This window comes from Pangasianodon hypophthalmus, chromosome 11 (assembly GCF_027358585.1).
Source record: "Pangasianodon hypophthalmus isolate fPanHyp1 chromosome 11, fPanHyp1.pri, whole genome shotgun sequence".
Classification (NCBI taxonomy): Eukaryota; Metazoa; Chordata; class Actinopteri; order Siluriformes; family Pangasiidae; genus Pangasianodon; species Pangasianodon hypophthalmus.
This window is the reverse complement of record NC_069720.1, coordinates 5,675,045-5,693,455: the sequence shown is the minus strand read 5'-3', so window position 1 is coordinate 5,693,455 and position 18,411 is coordinate 5,675,045. Positions and strand designations below refer to the sequence as shown.

The following is an 18,411-nucleotide window of genomic DNA, read 5'->3' as shown; positions in this document are numbered from 1 at the left end:
ATCAAATTCATGCTTTGGTTGCTTTCACATGTTCTTTCCACTGTGAAATATTAAATGCCTGCTGCTCCGTCTCATCTGTTTCCCAGCAGCTTTCTCCAGCCAATCAGAGACGCCGCTCGGGTGGCAGCCTCGTGGCTCGTCCAATGAAAACACTTTGTTCACGGACTCGCGCGAACAAAGCTCGAGGGCGCGCTCGCGCGTCAGTGTGTGCTTGTTTTTTGCTGGCTCGGTGTTGCCAGATTTTGAGGATTAAGGCATGTTTTCTTTTTAGCACATTAAACTGGAAATTTTGTGCATTCCTATTCCTAGGGCTTTATTTTATTTATTACAGAATTCAGCTTCCTGTCAGGATGGTTTGTAATAAATTCCAAGGTTTGTAATAAATTTCCAGGTGTTCTAAATAAAAATAAATAAATAAATAAAAAAATAAGCTTAAGATCTTGTTTTTGACTCAGGCCTTTAGCTAGCTAGCGGTGTGCCTGCAATATGCAGTTTTATTCTGTCGTGTCTGTTTGCTTTCACATATTTTATTTATTTTATCTGTATTCTGTGATTTTTTTAATTAATCATAATTTTTTTTACATAATATTTTCCCTTTCTCCTCTTTGTTTTGATTCTTATAGTTTACTTTATTGACATACTGAATGACTTTCTCACTTGTAAATGAAATACATTTCCTTTCATTGAACAATTTTATATATTTCATTCTTTCTCTTGTAATATTTTTGTTTCATTTGTGTTAAAAAAAGGGGTGGAATTTATGTGTAAAGAGTGCTGTATAAACAAAGTTGTTGTTATTATTATTGTTATTATTATTATTATTATTATTATTAGTAGTAGTAGTAGTAATATTATAATACAGAGAATATCTCCAGCATTAGTCCTATAACGTATGAGAAGCGTGTACTTATGGGCGTGCTAAAGCGGAATGCGCATGCGCAGGAAGTCTCGCAGAACCGGACAGACGTGCGACGCAAACACATCCAATCTGGCAACTCTGAGCTCGAGGCTTTTCTGCTCTGCAAACGTGCGCCGTCGTGAGGTCCAACGGACTGCCGCTGACCGCGCGCGCTCTCTCTGCTCGGCTTGGCGCTGATCGTCCCGCTCACCGCGGCGTTATTTGCTTGTTTTTTTTCTTTTGTTTTGTTTTGTCTTGTCCGCGTTGAACATGTCGCTGATGGAGGAGTACGCGGAGGAGGAGTACGAACGCGCGCCCAAGCGCCTCAAAACCTCGGAGGTGGAGGAAGGAGAGGAGCTGGAGGAAGGCGAGGACTCGGACTCAGCATCCGCCGGGCTGCTAGGAGACGAGGAGGAGGACACGCGGCGCTCCGGAGGGCAGGACCGGGCCCGGTGGAGCAGCGCGACCTACACCAGCAAACCGGTCCGGAAGGTGAGACAAAGACGGAGACACGGAATGAGAAAGACAGCTTTTCAGGGTGTGTGGAAAACTGCAGGAGATCCGTCCTAATCAAAAGCAGTCATAATTAAGGCTGTCGGGATTAATAGCGCGCGCCATCCATAGTTATCCCCTCTAATAAACATCGCCTTCACAATGTTACAGTAAGCATCAGTGTAACATCAGTCTAACGAGCAGTAATAAAAGCCTCTAATAAACATCACGATCATGCAATAAATCCGGTCAATAAATCATGTCAAGCTTTAACTGCGCAAAAAAAAAAAAAAAGAAGAAGAACAAGCTCACGAGCCAGCACGAGCAACTCCAAGTACAAATAAGACGCAGGTTTTTCTTTCATGCTTCACGAGCACGTCGCGGCCCTTCTGTGTTCTCTCGATCGGACGCGATTCGAGTCTAATCCCCCTGCGCAGAGTGCGAAGTGCACATCGCGCCTGGTGCTGATTAAACACCAGGCACCAGAGAGGTGAACGCAGCTGTAGATGAAGTGTCTGCGGATGTGGTGCGACTTTTGCATAATACTCTTTTTTTGCATAGGCTGTGGGTCCGAGTGTCGCTCCTAACGCGTCTAACTGCACGCGAAGATCAGAAGGAGCCGACGCGACGGATGCACGTGCAGCATCTCGTGCTGCGAATCACTGCAAAAATTTGTTTTTGTTTGTTTTTTGTTTCCGTTATGAGAAGCAGCAGATACTTTAAGATAAGTTGCATGTATGTCAGTCAACACACAATGCCTTCATGGTGCAAAATACATCCAGTTCAGAGTTTCAGAGTCGCATCAACCCCCATTCTGCATCACTACATCCCTGAACATCCCTGAGTGAGACATCATGTCACCTCTGGCTACACTGTAACCCTGGGGCTGTTTAGGATCTCTAATTAGTTATCTAAGTTCACATTGCAAGCTTTATTGCACAATTCTGCCTTTTTTTTTTTTTTTTTTTTTTTGCTTAATCTTGATAGTTCACATCTGTAACATCTGCAAGTGAAACATATCAGTCTTTATGCATGCGTCGTTGTGAAAAAATGTCTTATCCGTCATATTAGAAGCAACAAATGAGCACACTAGCAGCCCAAACCTGCATCGCAGTCACAGTATTTTTAGTATTTTGCCTCCTTCAACTTTTTTCTCTTTATTTTTCTGTGCCGCTGTAGCAGTGTTTGTTTTTTTGTGGCCACACTTGACCATTTCTTGAGAATTTGTTTCAAACATGACTCCGAGTCCGATCATTTCCTTCCAGTTTTGCTTGAATTGATTCATTTCCCCAAATTTCAGATAAATCACCAATTTCCCAATCCTTCTACTAAATACACTCACCGCTACCGCTGTCCTGTATAACAAGTCACATGAATTCTGACGGGACCGTTCTCAATCATGTCGCATGGCCATTTATCAGATACATATCCGATCTAGGACCACATATTCACTGTCGTAGACCGACGCATTTAAATTAAGGATAGAATTCCCACTTAAGGAAAATATGTAAGTTCAGCAAAAAGTAAATAATGGCAAGCTCTTAAGTTAGTCATTAAACAGAAATACATACAATTGCGAACTTAATTTATTGTATTAAAATGGACTGGATTTTATCAATATGTAAAAGCTACATAAGGCCATGATCACTTTTTCACAGCGAGGTTAATGGAGCGTCATTTGAAGGGTTTTGGATCTTCTCGGTAGACGACGATGCTTGGCGAGAGTTTATTGCATAGCTCACATTTAGGCTCGCGAAAAGTATGTAAGACGTCTGAGATGAAGACTGTACAGGTTTCAGGACACGGTAGCTTCTCCTGTCTTATTTGAGATGTTTCGTACACTCTTATATTATATAAGTTGTTTTTCAAAGAATACACACACACACACATGCACACACGGGCATAATACTCTCAGCTAATGGCTCAGAATTATGCAAACTTATATATCTCTAAAGCTAAAACGAGTAAGTCACTCACATTTACATTTACACATCCACAAGTTATGCAGAATCTAATCCACACACAGATCTAGCAGTTGAGCCTTAATGGCCTTGCTCAAGGCCCCAATATCACATGGCTCTCTCTCTGACTGGGATTTGAGTTAACGTTCCTGCTCCATCTCCTCTCTCGCTATCACTCTCTCTCTGTCCGCCGTCTGCAGCGTAGCTCTTTATCCTCATTTATGTTTCTTTTATTGACGTACGGAAAGAAAAGCAAGAGTCACAACAAAGAAACGCCTCTCCGTTCGTGCTCTTTCTGGCTTCCCGAGGAATGAAAAGCATCATTTCGGGTCAGAGATGAGAGAAATGTCACTTTTTTTTTTTAACAGATTTTACAGATCAGACCAAAAGCAGGGCAGGAGGTGCAGGAGAGCCGGTGTTATCCTCATTTTGATGAAAAACATGTTTGGAGCAATGAATCATGGGTCGGAGATAGCAAGGTGGTTGGAGATTCAGTTTGCATCTTCGATCTGCCCACTTTTTGTGCTAGTGCAAATGGGAGAAGGATGAGAGTGCAGTGAGCAAGACGCTGCATCGTCCTCCTCTCTTTCTCTCTCTTTCTCTCTCTCTCTCTCGTGGCTGTGTCTCTCGAGGCTCTCGATGCATCTGGGTCTCTCTTTTTTGGATGGCTGTACGATGGCACGGATGACTAATGAACGATTGAACGCGCCTTTTCCCTCCATGCTCGTGTGCACGACCCTGACCAAGTGTCGATCACTTAAAAGGAAAAGAAACGGTGACACTAAAAAGTGCATTAATTATCAATGACAAGTTGAGCTGGAATGAAATATTTATGGTATAATAACAATAATAATAATAATAATAATAATAATAATAGCACAGCTACACCTGTCATGATAACTGCGTAAACACCGAATTGTTATTATTTGAGCTGTTTGAATTATTTGGGGTCATAATTTGAGGTCAGAACAAATTCCACAAACATATAAATATCTTGGTTTGGTTATAATGAACTGATTTTCTTCATCCTCATTTATTTAGCACAGAGTAAATATTTAGCGTAGCAGCTTATTCACTTTCACTAAATGTGTATTGTGTTGTAGATGACAAGATTTAGCGTGTTCATTATTTATAAGGTTTTGGGTGTAGTACATAATGTATGATCTTGTAACCTCTTTGTGTTTTACAGTAATTGGTTTTAGAATTAAGTTAATATTTGTGTGCAAAATATTGCAGTCCTATTTTTTCGAGTTATCATATGTACTAATTATATTCCTATTATATTAGACATAGGTCTAATTATTATTATTATAAATTATTATTATTATAATTTAAATGATATATTTAAAAAAGATTTTTCGGTAACACATTCTATGAAGGCCATATATGTATTGGTTTATGAATATACAGTATTTATACCATGCATTTGATTAGGCCTAATAATAATAATAATAATATCATATAAAATTCTAATAATTTTTGTAAGTATCTATGAAAAGCCATTACAGATTATACACATATTTCTAATTAATTTATTAATTGTTATCCGAATGCATTATAAGCAGGGTTTATAACACTTATAATCGCCAAAGACGTCCAGTCCTAGTTTTTTGTACAAAACTTGTAATGTGTTGTAATAGTACTTTTTTATTTATTATATTTATTATGATAATAAATTATGAACACTACTTATAATTTTTACAACTCGTAATGCATAATAAAGATAGCTATAATGCGTAATGCATCTTCGTAAATAATTATAACAGCATATATAAGTTGTTATAATTGTTTTAAGGCTTTATAACATGACATGAATGTTATATATCATAAAAAAAAGACCGTGATAGAAAGCGTTAACAATTTTTTTTTTTTTGCAAACAGTGATGCAATGTGCATTATTGTGCATTATTACACAACTGATACACTGGTATCTTAAAAATGGCGTAAACAACATAAAATACAATTAAATTTCCATTAAAGTTGCAATTATCTGCCAGAGTGTCTTCATAATGACTTGCCAACGTACAACCCATTACCAAAGTGTCACAGCAAAAACTGCCGCAGCAAAATAATACTTTTTGCCGTCATCTTCTAAATTCCCAGATCTATAACATCGCATCTATTTTTTAAACTTAAAATGAGTTTGGGTTCCTTTGAGGCACTGTTCTACTTTCAGTAGTTTATCAAAAACAACGCAAAAATAATAATCGTCTTTGACTGTACCTGTCGTGTTTGTACTATAAAAAGTAGGCCGTCTCTACTTCTCTCTGTTTACTTCAAACAGCACAGCAATCATGGAAATAATGTTTCTGTCATGTAAGCACTATTCATATGGTATTAGTTTCTCAGCACACTGCCTCTCTTGTTCAAAAGGCTGTGAAGTTTCAGGATAAGCACATTTCCAGCAATTTTCCTTTTTCTACAAATCTGCATCGCACATGGTGGTGATATCTCATTACTGAATCATGAATTCGTTTATAGAAATCTACGGTCATAATATTCTAGCGTATGCGAATATAAAATGAAGCTTTGTTGACAACATTTAGCTGTACTTAGGCTTTAATGGGCAGCTTATTCAATCTTTTTTTTTCTTCTCATTAATGAGCTCCTAATAAACACAATGTGGAAGCACAGTAATACGACACATAGCAACTAGATGTTTGAGAGAGTGTTAAAAAGCATCTGTGATTGTGTGGTTGCCGGAGGGATTTAAAAATGTTCTAGCTGTACATGCAGAAGTGTATTACAGGGGCGGGTGACATGCTAAAAAATGTTTTCAAGTGCGAGAATCAACATCTGCTTGTGAAAATCATTCGTATGAGAATAAACTGTTCCACTCTTAAGTTCATGGGAAAGAAATGGGTGTTTGTAGTCTTATCAGAGTGGAGGGATAAAACAATATATTGTCAATATTGTCATCAATAATTTGTAATCCTCATATTATAACCAGAAAGCTTTCTTTTTTTATCACAGTAAAAAACAGTGTGCCATACCAGTGTATCATCACCCCCAATACCAAGCAGGCCACAGAGACTTGAAAACATAAGACTTAAAAAAAAATATATATATCCAAATATATATATTTGGAATAAAATATGATATTTGTATAAGGTGGGTTTAGGCTTGGGAGAACTGACAATTGTATTGGGAATCGCAGACACAGTCCAACTTTCGCAATGTCTATCAAGTCAGGCGAATTAAATGTCTGTCGGAAAACATGGTCTCTGCAGCTTTAAGCTCGACAAAAATAAAGTGTGTTGTATTTCCTAATATGCGTTTCTTTTTTGTCTGTTTTCTTTTTTGTCTGTTTTGTCTGTTTTTTGTTGCTGCCAAGCTGATAAAGCTGTGAATGTCTTTGCTTTCAAAAAATTAAAATGAAAGTTTCTCCCTAAAAATGAGAGATTTAAATTAAGAAAATGAAACAATGTTTTGTTTATGACATTCACATTTACATTTATGGCATTTGGCAGACGCCCTTATCCAGAGAGACTTACCAAAGTGCTTTGAAGTCTCTATCAATAAATACATTCTGATACTGATTCGCTAGGTCACAAACTAAGAATACCATCAGTACAAACACACTGTTGGGGAGGGAATGTAGTAATTATGAGGGCGACTTCATTATACAAGAATTCAGTAAGAATCTCCTTTGCTGTTCAACACATAGCACATGCATGTGTAGTTTATATAATTTTATTTAAATGTTATGACGAGCTTAGTTACAGCTAATAACTTGAGTTTATTTACAATCTCTACTTCAGTATTGCAAGCATTCCTGACCTTGTTAACAGGTAATTAATTGAAAAAAACCCTAAATGTTAATGCTAGCAATTGCATGTATAGCCTGCTTATAATACTGCAGGCGATACTGTCGTCAATAGGATAGGACATGGCATTTTACACACAGTCTCATTCTACATTTCCGTGTGCCTTTGATTTGTTGATTTGTTACCCTACTGAGCTCACCTGTTCTGTGTTATTTTCTAGTTCTGTATTTTCTGGGTTTGAACCCTCACTTGCTGTTCTGATGTAATAATGGTTTGCCCTTGATTAAAGCTGTCTGGCTGTGTTTTGACCCCTGGCATTGAAACCCCAAGCCTATAATCATGAATTTTATAATCCTCATATTTTAATGAAACTTAAAGAAAAACACATCATTTATATTTCCCTGTGCCTTTGTTTCTGATGTAGTTCTGTCTCAACCTGTGTCCAGTCATTGGTTTGTTACCCTATTATGTTTACCTGTTCTGTGTTATTTTCTAGTTCACAGTTTTCTAGTGTTAACCCTTGCATGCTATTCTGATTTTGACTCTGGGTTGCCCTAGTTTAATGTTAATTATAGGATTTTCCAAAAAATAATTTGATTTTATATTCCTCATATTTTAATGAAAAGAAAAAACAATTTCAGATTTCTTTAAGTCTATGAAGCTCAAAGAAATGTCCATGTGTCTTTGTTTCTGTTTTAGTCCTGCCTCGCACCTTTTCCTGTCACTGGTTTGTTACCCTGTTGTATTCACCTGTTCTGTGTTATTTTCTTATTTCGTAGACCTATAATAATTAACATATTAGAATCCTCATATTTTAATAAAAAAAAAAGCAGCTACGTATTTCTGTATCAAGCACAATGTGGTCATACCAGTGTATCATCCACCAAGTATGCCACAAAGACTTTAAGACTTTTTAAGACCGTTATGTCCCAGGTGCTCAATAATAGCTGTTTAAAAATGTTAATGTTAATCCAACACTGTGTCGGTTTGTTTTAAAATATTTGAACACGTGCCTGAAACAGCCTGAGTGGCATGTGGGTTTAAACACAGCAGCACTTAATGAGTCTGCAGGAAGCAGGGTCGACCAGGTCGTGAAATTAACTATTGATTTGAAGCCAGTGATGTGCATGCTTCAGATGCACAGATACGATGGGCTGCAGTAGGGCTTCGGCAGCACGCCTGCCTCGTTCTTCTGAGGAGCTCGTTATGACACTGATGGGAGAAAATGGAGGAATGATTTTGTTTCGGTTTGCAGGCGCAGTGGGACTGACATCAAATGTATAGCAGGTGAATATACTTTCACACTGTAGACATGTCACATCTTGGTGTCATTGTCAAACTAGTCGATTAGGGGAGTGGACCGACATCATATATCTGTGCTTAAATGGCCTTTGAATGGGTTCACATCCATTTTTATTGGCATTCCATCCATATAGATGTATACCGTGGGCCGAAATATTACTTTTTCAGAATAAAACAGGGGTTTGTGCAAACGGTGCAAACAGTATAACAGTGCAACAGTCCAATAAATCCACAAACCATTGTAACCTTTGAGCGTAATTACAATGAAAGTTAATTCAGTGCAGTTGATTTCAAAAGGAATTTATTTTTCTTTTAGGGCAATTACAGCAACTCGAACATGACAATAATAATATTTAATACAATTCTCCAGAAGTGCTAGCAGTCAAATTTAAAAAGTTTTAGGTCATAAGGATAATTAAAATCATTATTTAAAGTCGTTTATACCACGGCACCGTTACATTATTGATTCTGATTGGTCAGGAGGTTTTGATTAATTTTCTATAACAGCAGCTCTGTCTGTAGTGCTGGCTGCAGATTACAGGTTTATATTAATGCGTTCTAATACGTTACTGTTTCCATAGCAACAGCTAATTCACAGGGACTCGTAGGGTGAAAGCTCCACATAATCTTAGGCTAATTATAAACAGAGTTTTAAAAAATGTTGCTATTTAACAACAAAAAGCTTAGAAACGCAGCTCTGGTGAAGATTTCTGTAAGGAGAATTTTTTAACCACTTATGAAAAAAGTGTCAGCGTTCAGGACAAGGCAAGTTTTCAGTTCATAATATATTTTTATTATCTTCATGAGAGAGAAAAAAGAAAGGCTGGTGAAGGAACAGCTATTTATAGCTGCTATAACGTAAGTGATAATACTATAAAAGTATGGCATGTTCTTCTTTAATAAAAAACCTTGTAGTCGTTGGCAAATTGTTGTGGTATAAAAGGAATAAAACACTTCAAAATTTTTATTGTTATTGTTATTCAAAAATAATCAAATTTGCGGTTGCAACGTTTTGGGCTGCATCATAACACTGCATCGTTGTTTATTTTCCTATAACAGCACACAAGCAGCACATAACACAAATAACCAGGATGAGTGGAGAGATATGTTATACTAGATGTGGTTTAGCACTAGGCCAGGGTTTGTTTTCCTGTGTTTGTCACAATGATAAGTTTTCAAGACCTCTTTCAGATGAAATCTGTAGTAATGTGAGGTAAATGTCAAAAGTGCAGAAAGATCAGTTTACCAAGCAAACAGCTTAATCAGCAACAGCTTGATTTTCCTGTTTCAGCAAAACGTTTACTTCTGAAGTGTGTGTAGGATTCATCGGGACACAACTTCATGTTTAAAATAATATCACAGATGTGTTGGATCACAAGACATCTCGTGTCCTGTTTAAAGTATCTTCTGTAAATGGAACTGCTCTCGTGGTTTGTGTGTATGTGTGTGTGTGTGTGTGTGTGTGTGTATGTGTGTGTTTTGCAAGCACCTTTCCTTTTCAACTGTGCAGTTGCTTACGCATGTGTTCTTTCTTGTCTTTTACTACTGTTTGTGTGTGTGTGATTTTGTGTGCTCGCTCAGTGTTGATCTTTATCACAGGAAAACCTTCCAACTATAGTTTTCTTGCCTTATGACACATGCAGCACATGTTAACATGCAAAACGTAACTCATTCATTCTGATCCAACACATAATACTCTGAGTAAAAATCATGTTATAACTTCAGCATTACTTATGTTCATGACATTGTTGCTAATTCCATTCAGGATCTGGAAACCTTTGTGTTTGAACAACCGGACCTGGTATGCTTTTTATTTTATTGCATGTTGCGAAAATAAAACTTAGCATGTGAAACTAATTGAAATTACAGTGACATGATTTGCAAAGATTTAAAAGTGAAACAAATGTCTATCCAAATGAATCAGACTCAAACGGAAATATGACACATTGCTTCCGCTTCTTTAGCATAATGCGTTGTTAGCTAAACTAGCTGTCCTGCTGGGCCTTTTTCAGATCTCTTTTCCCACGGCTAGTTTTATGTGCCTTTCAAACGCTGATTTACTGAGATGTGCTATCTGAAGCTGCCAGCCAGAGTGAGCACATCAGGAATAAGATTAGACCACAGATAGATGCACTACTTTTTTTTTTTTTTTTTTACACAAATAAAGTCAAGGCTTGAGACTAAACAGAATTTACTGGGGCCAGCGTAATTCAGACCATTAAACTGTGTCTGAAAATCCAACTTCAGATAGTCCTTTCGGCCTTAAAAAAACTATTCTCAGTAACTTCTGACAAATCAGTAAAAGTAGAATGACACGTTCTAGGTTAATCCCAGATATGTCAACTAGCAACCACATGCTTGTACACATTTTAAGACACAAAAAGGAATTTCAGTACAAGAAAGTGTTGCTGTGAAACTAGAGCAAGACATTTGTGGGCTCCTGGTGTCCCTAAAAATGAAGTTGCAAGTATTTACATTATCATAGCCATATAAATTAGCATTATCTGCCATATGTAGATAAAATTAGCTTTAAAAATGGCAGAAAATGTTTTTAAAGTGATGCTGTAAGTTTACAGTATGATAACTGTACCACTATGATTGGGCAATGTGACAATATAATATCAATATTGCAATAATTTGCATGATGATACACTTTTTTAAAGGTATTGTAGGTATTGTCGTGGCTTTTATAACGGCAATCTGTGAATAAGAGTCAAACTCTGTTATTCACGCTAAAAACTATTTGAGTTGTTTTTAACACCAAGTTTTTGTAAAGTTTTAATTGTTTGCAAACCTAAATAATACACTGATCATCATAAGCATGTGCCACGAATTGTATGATTGTGATAAGATATTTTTGCCATATTTCCCACCCCTACAACCCAATATCACCCAAATTCAGCATCACACAGTCACTTCATGTAAGAATAACAGTAATTACCAGCATCACAAAGTCCTCCCCTCAATGAATGCTGCTCATGCTTATTCTTTGTACTCATGTACTTTTGTTTATGTTCTGCCATATGCCATTCTTTTGGTTTTAGTCCTGTCTCTGCCCCTGTCCTGTCATTGGTTTGTTACCCTGTTGTGTGCACCTGTCTGTGTTTAGCCATTGATTAGTTTGCCTATTTATCTCCAGCTGTTTCATTTTCTCGAGTCTTATAGTGCATTTTGCATTTTTACCTTGTTTGATCTGTTATTTATTTATTTTTTACTGTGTCTCAATGTTTGATTATGTTGATGTAGCCTGCCTGTGTTTTGACCTCAACCATGGACACTGAAGTGAAGTGACTTGTGGCCAATACTCGGAATTTGTGCTCTGCATTTAACCCATCCAAGTGCACACACACAGTAGTGCACACACACAGTAGTGAACACACACCCGGAGCAGTGGGCAGCCTTTTTTGCTGCGGCGCCCGGGGAGTTGGGGGTTTGGTGCCTTGCTCACCTCAGTTGTGGTATTGAGGGTGGAAGAGAGCGCTGGTCATTCACTCCCCCCACCTACAATCCCTGCCGGACCTGAGACTCGAACCTACAACCGTCAGGTTCACCTTCGGGTTGCAAGTCCGACTCTCTATCCATTAGGCCACGACTACCCCCAATTATGATCCCAATTATGATCCCAATTATGATCCCAATTATGATTCTTCAATTTGCTCTTGCATCCAGCTTTCACTCACCATATGTTACAACGACACTGAGCTTTTCCTCGCTTCACACTCGGCATTGAAATTAGGTGTTTTTGGGGTAACACACATAATGTGGTAATGTTTTTCAATATAGAGAGCTAAGGTATACTATGTTATTATTAAGACAGTGCTTAAAAGTTAAGAGAAGTATTAGATAGGCATGTATAGAATGTTCTGACATAGAAAGTTCTGACATTATACACCAGTATAAATGGTTTGATTATAACGTGAGATCACACACTCTGAAGCTGGAAGTTTCTGAAAAATCCAACTTACAAACCGGAAGCTCGTATTTACTGTAATTCTCACTGTATCTGCTTACAGCATTATACGTTTAAAGAGAGTAATATTGAATTAACATATAAAGATGAAAATTTCATTATAATCATATTTTCTCTTTAAAACGTTCTCTCAGACAGTCTTGAGAAAAGAATGAGGAAAATGAAATTAGTACCACAACTGAAGTCATACTTCCCATACTGGTTATAATTTTTTTTAACAATTCTCATGACTAAATCTTTAGGGAAACCTTACTAAGGTTAAGTGTAGGATTGGGAGTGGAGCATTTGTATCTTTTCTCACAGCTGCAGTCGTACGAATCCAACCACATCACCCTTGTTCATTTAAATTCATATTCGAATTTAAATTCAATGTTGCCTACCACGAATTTTCAAATTTAGGGAAATGCTAATAAAATTATCATAAGAGGAACTCACTTGACTTTGTCATACAAGACATCATAAGGCCTACAGCCATTTCTTTGGAAAAAATGTGGGCTTAATATTCTTGTGTGTCCAGATCCTTCCACAAAACTCTACATGAATGCATTATGAAGCCTACAGGCCTTTTGAGTGTATGATGATGTTGGAAATAACCTACTGTGGGTTGACTAGTTTTCAGTATCAGAGATGGGATCGGAGCAGTGTGCAAACTCATACATCCGCATAAAGTACAAGCATTGAATATGACAAATACTAATCTACTGCACAGTACATTGATGTAAGTTTTAATATAGAACTCAAGAAGCGGTGAAACATGTTCAGCAAATTTCGTGACAGTCTTTTTTAAGGTACTCGGACACACACTTGTATGAAGCAGGTTTGGTGTGTGGTTTGAAGTACAGGCTCGACTGACATAGTAAAACCAGTTAGTAGTGCAGCCTGTGGTGTGTTCAGAAATATTCGCGAACACGAATGAGTTCATATGAAGTTTCTTTGTTTAGATTTTGACACTGAATGTTGAGATCACCTCTAGAGTTCAGTTGCAGAAACACGCTTCTGGTGCCTAAAAAGTAGGCTACCCTGTGTAAAAATCTTGTAGAATAGGTTTTGATAATGTGACAACAAATTACATTGCTGTTTTACATTCCTACATAGAGTTATAGGGTTTCTTAGTGGTTGTACGTTTATTCCGAGTTTATGTGAATTCCTAATGATCAGTTTGAATTGTAGTAGAAAGCCAGTTTCCTTTTTTTTTTTTTAAATCTCAAAGTGTTTGCACTTTAGACTCTGTAATATATGATGCCAAACACTATGATCTAATTGATTAAAATAGTTTTCTTTGAAGGTCATCAAATGTGCTGAAGACACAAAATGCTTCTCCTTGATCCCATACAGTGGATATAAAGTTTACACATCCCTGTTAAAATGGCAAGCTTTTGTGATGAAAAAAATTAAACCAAGTTAAATCATGTCAGAACATTTCCCACCCTCAATGTGAAATTACAACGTATAAAAATTAAGTGAAAAACAATCAGTAACATTTTAGGGAAAAATAGGAAAAATAAAAAAGTTACAATAACCTTGTTGCATAAGTGTGCAGAATGTGGCTGTGTTCAGAATGAACCAATCACATTCAATCTCATGTTCTAAAGTAATTCTCATACAGCTGTCATCAATGAAATTTTTCTGATTAACCCCAAATATAGACCAGCTGTTTTTGTAGGGTTTTCTTGACATCTTCTTGGTTTCTTCTGATTGCTGAAGCCGTGGTCTGCAAAAAGCTTACAAAACATGCATGGTATCTCACGTGTTGAAAGGAATTGATCAGGAGAAGGGTCCAAAAAAACCATGGTACCATGGAACACCGCAAAGGCCATCATCAACAAGTGGAGAAAATGGAGCACCACAGTGACCAAGAACAGGACGTCCCTCCAAAACTTACCAGCGAGGCTGCCAGGAGACCACCGGCAACATTAAAGGAGCTGCAGGAATATGACAAGTACAGATTACTCTCTGCATGTGACAACAATCTCTCGTATTCTTCACATGTTTGGGCTGTGGGGCAGGGCGACTAGACAGAAGTCCTTTCTCACAAAAAACATCCAAGCCCAACTAAATCACTCCAAACCATGTGGAAGAATGTGTTATAGGTATGTTTAAAAAAGGTATGTTTAGTGCAAAAACGCACATCACCAAAAGAACACCATATCCACGGTGCAGCACGGTGGTGGCAGCATCATGCATTAGGGCTGAGTTTCTTCAGCCAGAACTGTGGGTTTTATCAAGTTGGAGGGAATCATGAACAGCTACAAATACCAGCTGAATTTAGTGCAAAACATTCAGGTGTCTGCTAGTAAGCTGAAGATGAAAAGGAATTTCACCTTTCAGTACGACAATGACCCAAAGCATACATCCAAATCAACAAAGGAATGGCTTAACCAAAAGAAGATCAGTGTTTTTGAATCAACTAGCCAGAGCCTAGACCCGAAACCAACTAAAAATCTGTGGGGTGACCTGAAGCGAGCTGTGCACAGGAGATGCCCTCACAATTTGATGGATCTAGAATGTTTTTGCAAGAAAGAGTGAGAAAACATTGGCAAGTCAAGATATACCATGCTGATAGACTCTTAGCCAAAAAGACTGAGTGGTATAACATAATCAAAAGGTGCTTCAACAAATTATTAGTTTAGGAGTGTGCATACTTACACAACTAGGTTATTGTAGGTTTTTTTTACTTTTCTCTTTTTTTTCCCCTAAAAAATTTCTGATTGTTTTCACTTCATTTGTATACACTGCAATTGCACATGGAAGGTTGGAAAAGATTTGACATGATTTATCTTAGTGTCATTCTATTATTTCACAAAAACCTGCCATTTTAACAGGGGTGTGTAGACTTTTTATATCCATTGTATACAGAATCAGTCACATTTCTCAGAAATGTGTTGTATATTAGCCATCTAAATAGAGACGATTTACATGTATAAGTATGATTTAAAGCTCACATAAGCTAAGATAGGCTAGGTTTACAATGGAAGTATGAATATTCTTGAGTATGACTTTATGACATGAATATATGAATATGAGTATTCTTGAGTGTTTGAATATTCTTGAGTAAGGCCCAGCAGGACAGAAATCCTGCCTTACAGAAATCCTGTTAGCTAACATATTAGATTTACCAGTGAATGCTATGAACATTCATAATTATGATTTAAAAATTTTCTCACAAATCCTGTCAGGTTAGGTCATGTCATCTAGCTCATTCGCTTTACCTATGAATGCTATGAACATTCCTATTTATGATTTAAAAATTTCTCTCAAAAATCCTGTCAGGTTAGCTAGCTGGTTAGCCTTACCATTGAAGCATATGAATATTCATGAGTATGACTTTAATTTTGACAGTCAATGATTTAAAATGTCTCTGAAAATATCCTGTCAGGTTAGCTCAGGTTAGCTAGGTGGCTAGTGTTACCAGTGAAGTGTATAAATATTCATGACTATGACTTAAAATTTTTCTAAGAAATCCTGGTAGGTTAGCTGATGTTAGCTAGCTCATTAAGCTCATGAGTGAAGTGTAAAAAAAAAAAAATTGAATATGACTTACTATTTCTCTCATCTTATTTGCTAGCTCATTAGCTAGCTCATTATCTTTACCAGTTAATCAACAAAGTATAATTTAACTATTGGCTCAGTAATCCTGTCAGGTTAGTGGATGTTAGCTAGCTTATTAGCTTTGCTAGTGAATGCTATAAACATTCATAAGTATGACTTAAATTTTCTCTCAGAATTCCTGTCAGATTAGATCACATTAGCTAGTTCATTAGCTTTATCAGTGAAATGTATAAAGATTTATGGGTACGATTTAGTATTTCTCTCAGAAATCTTGTCAGGTTAGCTCATGTTAGCTAGCTGGCCAACTTGGCCAGTGAAATGTATAACTATTCATAGGCATGACTTTTTTTATGAATATTTATCTCAGAAATCCTGTCAGGCTAGCTATCTGGCTAGCTTTACCAGTGAAGTGTATGAAAATTCATGAGTACAATTTACGATTTCTTTCAGAAATACTGTCAGGTTACCTTATGTTAGCTAGCTAGCTATCTTTACTAGTGAATTGTATAAATACTCACGTGTATGAGTTAAAATTAGTCTCAGAAATCATGTAAGGTCAGCTCATGTTAGCTAGCTGGCTAACAAAATCTGGCATACTGTAATATCAGCATTATAGCTATTTTAAGTGTTCTTATTACTGCATTCCAGCATACCTGGATACCTTCACACCTAAATACTGTATTGTGTTCTGTATTAGTACTGTATTTTTTATGTGGATTAATTTGAAGTGCTGTGTGCTGTGAAGTGCTGTGGATTGATTTGAAGTGCTCATGATATCTGGGAGATTAATTCGGTTAATTTGACAAAAGTGTTGGTCCTATAACTATTGTTAAGAAAAAACATTCACGTCTGTTTTTTCTCCATTCTTTATTTTCATGTTAGCGTCTGACTTACAGTACATGAGCATGAGTTTTCAATAATCAATTGCTGAAACAGTCCAGGGACAAACATTATAATGTCTGGTAACATTTTTAGCATTTACTGACCGGCCAGTGGCTCTGTAGACCACGCAGTTGTGTCTGGATGGTTTTTTGAATGCACTCTTCTGTGTGCAGTCATTCCCGAGCCGTAAAAATATTGCAGACGAATGTAATTGAGTTAATGCGCCCGAATGAAGTGGTTGCTGTGTTCAGACAAAAAGGGTTATCATGCATGCTGAAGCGTTCGCTTGCAGGAAATGTGCAGCATGTTTGCAGAAAAGTGCTTTTCCCGTTATCCAGAGTACAAGAAGCTGCTTGAATCAGGCCAGAATGTGAGAAAAACATTTAATCGGAGGCCTGTTGCTTATGTGTAATTCAACAGTTTTGGTGACTTTATACAAAACCTTCTCATTAATACATGTGTCATCCTTTAAAATGGTAATTCTGTTCCTTTTGGGTTTTCAACAACCTTGCTTACTAATATGTACAAATGGCTTAATTTATATGTAATTGTTTTACAGATTTGCAAGACCGAGTACTGGGTTCTAATATTTTTATCCATGGCACAGTTTAGTTTTTCAGATTGTCAAAATTTATTGACATAAGTTGGACATGATTACATGTGAGTAAATAATAATACTAAATAAATCTGTTTTAACAAGTGCATTTCACAGTGTTAGCTGTGTTAAATAAGTCTGTGTTACTTACAGTTTTTTTAATGCTGAAGTTGGTGTGAAGAATGTGAAATAATGCTAGTCGAAGAAACCTTAATGTAAAGCATTACTGGTTATTTTAAGTCTATTTTAAAAAAATGACACAGCAAAAACAACAAATAGGCAATTTTGACAATATATTTCAGAAAACTGGTCAATTTTCTATGAAATGTCGTATGAGGTCATGACCTTGATCAGATTCAGGCTATTGCTAATCATTTTATCATCATAAGAACTTCTCATATAAGGCAGCATTCAGCCAGATAAGCCTTCTTTTGGAAAAGAAGTAGTTTTCTTGCTGGTAAATTTACACGAACATGTTGTGAAGCCTCCAAGCCTTGTCACAAAGGGTACCTAGGTTTCAGTGTTGGAGATATACAGACTTCTTGACCATGGCTGATTGAGGATTGATCACTTTTCGGAATCAGATCTGTCATTGCTGTCAGTCATTGCTGTGAGTAATGTGTTAACTGATCTCACCTTGTGAAGTGCTGTGATTAATATGATAAGAAGACCACTAAGACTAAATATAGTTAAGTTGAACACAGTTCTCAGTTACAGCTGTGAAACATGTTCAGTGCATATCGTGACAGTCTGTTTTAAGGAACTTGAGCGTATATTTTATGAAGCCGGATTAGTGGTGTGTGGGTTGAAGTGCAGAACTGACCAATATAGTAACACTGGCTAATAGTGCAACGTGTAGTGTGCTAGAAAACATTCCCACAGCACAAATGAGTTCTGAATTTTCACAGATGAATCAGAATTTTTTTGGGGGGTTTTGCTGCATCACTTAAATCCGGCGGATCAATGCAGCATGTGGAAGGTTCATACCCTACACA

At 37.0% G+C, this 18,411-nt stretch overlaps 1 protein-coding gene across 1 annotated transcript in view; it reads left to right on the top strand.

The window, feature by feature from the left end:
* The first annotated feature begins 973 nt into the window (after positions 1 to 973).
* LOC113536546 (heterogeneous nuclear ribonucleoprotein L-like) overlaps positions 974 to 18,411 on the top strand; it is a 74,533-nt gene continuing 57,095 nt past the window's right edge. Inside the window, exon 1 of the mRNA XM_053238097.1 lies at positions 974 to 1,390. Within this exon, the coding sequence (XP_053094072.1) occupies positions 1,169 to 1,390 (222 nt within the window). The 5' untranslated portion in view covers positions 974 to 1,168. The remainder of the gene's footprint in view (positions 1,391 to 18,411) is intronic.